We start from the raw sequence: 4594 nt of genomic DNA on the forward strand, positions 1-4594 counted from the left end.
CCCTTCTCCCCGCTCCTCCCCCTCTCTTCCCTTGCTCGCCGCCGGCCGGATTCCGCCGCCGCCGTGCCGAATCGCCCGTCGCCACCTCACCGTTCGACGTTTACCGGTATGTTTTACACACTCCGGTAACTTTTTTATTGTTTTTATGTGTTTTGTTGAGTTGTTTTTAAAGTGTTTGTAAAAATGTCTAAATGAAGTCTCTAAACATTTACTATGAGGCTGTGTAAATGTTAGTTTATGACGTTAATTTAGAATTATTTTTGAACTAGTGGTTAATTTATTAATTTATATTATTTATTAACATAATTAGATTTAATGCCGAGGAATGAAATTTTTTTGTGTATTTAAATATGTTACTCTAGAATGTTAATTTACATTATTTAAAATGTTAATTTTGGTCACGTTAAATTCTGTTCGATGTTTCAATTTGATGTATGCGTTTGATTTTTCACCTTCGTCGCTGTTTGCCCGGTTCCTCCGACGTAATCCCGCTATTTTCAACCCCCGTTTAGTGGGTTTGAACTTTGTAAGTTTTTTATATTTATTGTACTTTTAGTTTAAAATTGTTGTAGCTTTTGGTTGTATGAATTTGGGATTATGATTTTGATATTTGAACTATGATTTTCTTATATTATTGAAATTTAGTATATGTTTGTGATTCTTGTTCTGGGTGGCACATCTTGCAGCTATGGTATGCCGAAATCTTTTATAGTTATTTTTTTACAGGTTTAGATTTTTAGATCATAAGAAAAATAAGCCGTTATATTGCCGAAATTAGTTAGAAGGTGTTAGAGTTGATGGCTAAATTGCAGCCCAACATCCAATTACCTGCCCAACATCCAATTACCTACGATTGATCGTCCAGAACCAGTTGACCTAGACGCTCCTCTGTCTTCTTTAGATGATGACGGTCCTGATGATGATTCAGATACTGGCGATGCTGCAAACTTAGACGATTAGTTCCATTATATGTACTTTTTTATTTTTCACTTTATTTAGACTTTTATATTTTTTTGAACATTATATATGCACTTCATGTAGTATTCATAATATATTTTATAAATTTATTTAGATTTACTGTTTTTAATATTAATTTATATTTCACTTTTAATGTATCTTAATAAATTCTATTCAGTATGTAACATAATAATGTTTAATTAAAAATATTAAAAATTAATTAATTGCCATTTTTTAAAAATTATAAAAAAAATTAATTTTGGTTTTTTGCGACGACTTTTTTAGACTTGTCGTCGCAAAAAATAAGATTATTTGCGACGACAATTTGAAATGTTGTCGCAAAAAATGATCATGTCACGAGAATTTTACAACGACGTATTAGCGACGCTTGTCGTCGCAAATACAGAATGTCGTCGCAAATACATTTGCGACGACGCTATGGTGTCGCAAAAAACGTTTTTGTGACAAATTATTTGCGCCGACAAATTTGTGATGACGTGTCGTCGCAAAAAACCTTATTTACGACGACATTCGGGTTTTTGCGATGACTTTTTATTGTCGAAAAACCCCTTTTTCTTGTTGTGAAATACGAGTTACTTAGCATGTATTTGTTTTACGGATTTGAACCAAAAACCTTTCTTTATTACAGCGGTTCTCATAATTTTTTTAAAAAAAATTTAAATTTAAGCCACAAATTTTAGTAGAAAAACAAACACACAGTTAATATCAAACAACCCGTGCCAAACATGACACAATACCCAATATTGGCCAAGTCCAACCAGAAGTCAACTCCTAATTGGGTGTGGATTTTGTGTACTTTCGATTTAAGTGACCGCGTAATGCTCTTTGTTTTAAGTCTCAATTGACAACAATGTCATCCACTAAACAATGAACACATACATAAAAGGAAAACAGAAAAGCCAATAAGCCATATACAGGCCGGCTTGGATTAGCAATTAAGACGAATGACATGACCAAACAAACAAAAAAACCGGAGTGTCTTTGGACTAGAAAAAGGAAGGGAAAAGAGACAACAAAAATTTGTTGGGTCCTCTTCAACAAGCCTCCGTAAAAGTGTTAGTGATTTTGAACCTTTCAAGCCCAACCTTGTAGCCGAGGGCCTTGACATCGCGTTGCACTTGCGCTTGAAAATCACTGTACGTAAAAGGCTTGTATTTTGAGCTTTTTATAACACTTTCTTCACCGGGAAACACAAAGTAGCATATTGACAAACGCTCTTTATACTTGTTTACTTTCACCCGGTGTTTCACGCTCTTGTATTCGTCATTGCTAATTGCCTACACAACAACAACAACAGCCCGACAAAACACATATGATCCAATTAGTAAAAAGGTGAAATCTCATCGAATTAAATTAAACGAATGTAACGGAATCTGATGAAAATCTGACGGATAATTAAAACCTGCATCATGTCTCCGAGATTGACGATGAGTGTGTTGGAAACAGGTTTGACAGTAAACCATTGGTCATCTTTGAGGACTTCAAGTCCACTAACTTGATCTTGGTTGAGTATGGACAGTACTGAGCTGTCTGTGTGTACGTCCATTCCCCATGCAGTGTGATCGCCGTTGTCGTTGTCGTCGACGTCGTCGTTGGAGTAAGGTGGATACCGGTAAACACGTATTAAGCCGGTGGATTCTGACAAGCTGGGCTTGGATTTATCTCTTTTGTCCATATAAAGCTTATCTGACATGACCTCGAATATGGCTGTTGCAAGTCTGCCTAAGTGCCTTCCGTACTCTTCTATCAAAGGTCTTGTCGGCATATTATAGAGAGAGAATAAGTATTTAACTATCGAAAATTGAAGAGAAAGTATATATTATATAATGGAAGGGGTTGATTCAAATAATGGAGTCGTGTAGAGTCTTGATTAAATGTATTTATAATTCGATGATTTCCTTTCCTTTAGAAAAATAAGAATAATAATAATAATCACGTCTTTATGACTAAAAAGTGAATCGCATGATATATGCTGTCAAAACTTTCATGTCAAAAAATGACCAACACATCCAACATCCAATATTCTTACACGGTTGCGCCACACACACCGAAAAGGACCAAGATTTCAAGTTCTTCAATTAATATAGCTCTTTTTATTTTTCAAAACCTAATTATCACTATGGCCAAGCTAAAAATGAAAAAAAAAATCCAAATTAAAGCCGATTTGTTTCTCAGGTTTGAACAACAATTTAAACTATTTAATTTACTAGAGTGTTTTCTTTTATAAGGAATTTGAATTTCTGTTCAGATTTTCTATTTAAACGTATGCACCAAACAGACCAGGAAAGCTTATAAATACGCCTACACAAAGAAGAGGGGAGGAAAAAACAATAAAAAATAAAAAAATAAAAAAAAAACAAGAAGAAGAAGAAGAAAAATAATAAGGCTTACCTGAAAGAAGTAAGATTGGCCGTAGGGTGTTGCTGAGGTTGAAGTTGGGAGAGTTGACAGAGAGGAATGTTGAGTCCTTCAACCCAATTGATATTTTGGGGATCCCTGGATAGGGCAGCCCCAGATGGGGTCAGTGCAGGAGTACCCCAGAAGTAGGACAGATTAGGAGTGGTGGTTGTGAATAGGGCCTGTTTGGATTCAAAAGAGAGATAGAAAAGCTCTCTGGCATAGTCCTCAAGTTTGTTCAACAGGTCAGGAGGAACCCCATGGTTTACCAAACGAAACAGACCCCAATCCTTACATGCCTCTCCAAGCTTGTTACAGTCATTATTGTCCTTGTTTAATCCAACAAGGCTTTGGAAATCAATTATGGGTATTGGGTCTGAGTCCGACTCGGCCGAGTCATCATCATCATCATCATCGTCAACTCGGTCCGCAGGTGGCTCTACTACTAATGGCTTTGATGAAGGGCGGAATGGAGGAGGGTAGGATTCAAGGTTGGTGTTGCTCATTGTTTAGGGAGAGGAAATTACAATGGAAAAAAAAAAATGGTGGTGGCGGTTTACAATAAGTTCATGAATGTGACAAACAAAACGTTAAAATATAAAACTTTATTTTGATACCGAGGAATAAGTTCTTGAAAGACTTTGTTTGTTCTAATACAAGGAGGGGACCACGCACTTGGTCCCTTCTTCTGACACGTGTCCATCTGGTCCCTTCCCTGCTATCTTCGTTTGTCCGCTTGAGCCGGCCCTACAAATCTCTGAAAATTGCATGGTCTGTCATCAAACATGTGAAAAAGGTTAAAAATGTGGGCCACTCTGGTTGAGAAAAAGGCTTTCTCCTCCTTTTTTTTTTTTTTTTTTACTCGTGGTTGGTCATGGGACATGTCGTTTCAAGGGATGGGAATTGAGAGGGACCAAATTCTTTTAGAATTGTACGTTCACCTTTTTAGTGGGACAAATTGTCCATTGTCTTGTTCCCTTTCCATTTTGGTGTAGTTTTTCTGTTCTGGTAGATGGATTTACAGTATATTCCAATATTTGTGAGACAATACGTATACGGTATTTTTCAGAACAAATATACACATCTAAAAAGAGAATCACCTATAGGGTTGGCTGAATTTTGATACATAATCCAAGGTGCCAAACAAGTTGCCCCTGCATTATTAGGAGAACTTATTCTAAAAACTAAAGTGTCTGTTTGGTTAATTGTTTCTCATTAG

The 4594-nt window shown here is 36.2% G+C and overlaps 1 protein-coding gene across 1 annotated transcript; it reads right to left on the bottom strand.

The window, feature by feature from the left end:
• Positions 1-1727: 1727 nt before the first annotated feature.
• LOC21390996 (gibberellin 2-beta-dioxygenase 8) lies at positions 1728-3958 on the bottom strand. Its single transcript, XM_010104492.2, has 3 exons — positions 3370-3958; positions 2381-2732; positions 1728-2255 (listed from the first exon to the last, which is right to left on the bottom strand). The coding sequence occupies exons 1-3, from the start codon at positions 3879-3881 to the stop codon at positions 2013-2015; spliced, it is 1107 nt and encodes a 368-aa protein (XP_010102794.1). The 5' UTR covers positions 3882-3958; the 3' UTR covers positions 1728-2012.
• Between the last annotated feature and the right edge of the window lie 636 nt (positions 3959-4594).

This window comes from Morus notabilis, unplaced genomic scaffold, assembly GCF_000414095.1.
Source record: "Morus notabilis unplaced genomic scaffold, ASM41409v2 Scaffold685, whole genome shotgun sequence".
NCBI lineage: Eukaryota > Viridiplantae > Streptophyta > Magnoliopsida > Rosales > Moraceae > Morus > Morus notabilis.

Excerpts from the sequence above, each read along its gene's own strand:
- LOC21390996 (XM_010104492.2), bottom strand. The coding sequence starts at position 3,881 with ATGAGCAACACCAACCTTGAATCCTACCCTCCTCCATTCCGCCCTTCA. Across the intron at positions 2,733-3,369 it reads GCCAATCTTACTTCTTTCAG|ACCTTTGATAGAAGAGTACG; the intron begins GTAAGCCTTATT and ends TATGCCGACAAG. Across the intron at positions 2,256-2,380 it reads ATCTCGGAGACATGATGCAG|GCAATTAGCAATGACGAATA; the intron begins GTTTTAATTATC and ends GTTGTTGTGTAG.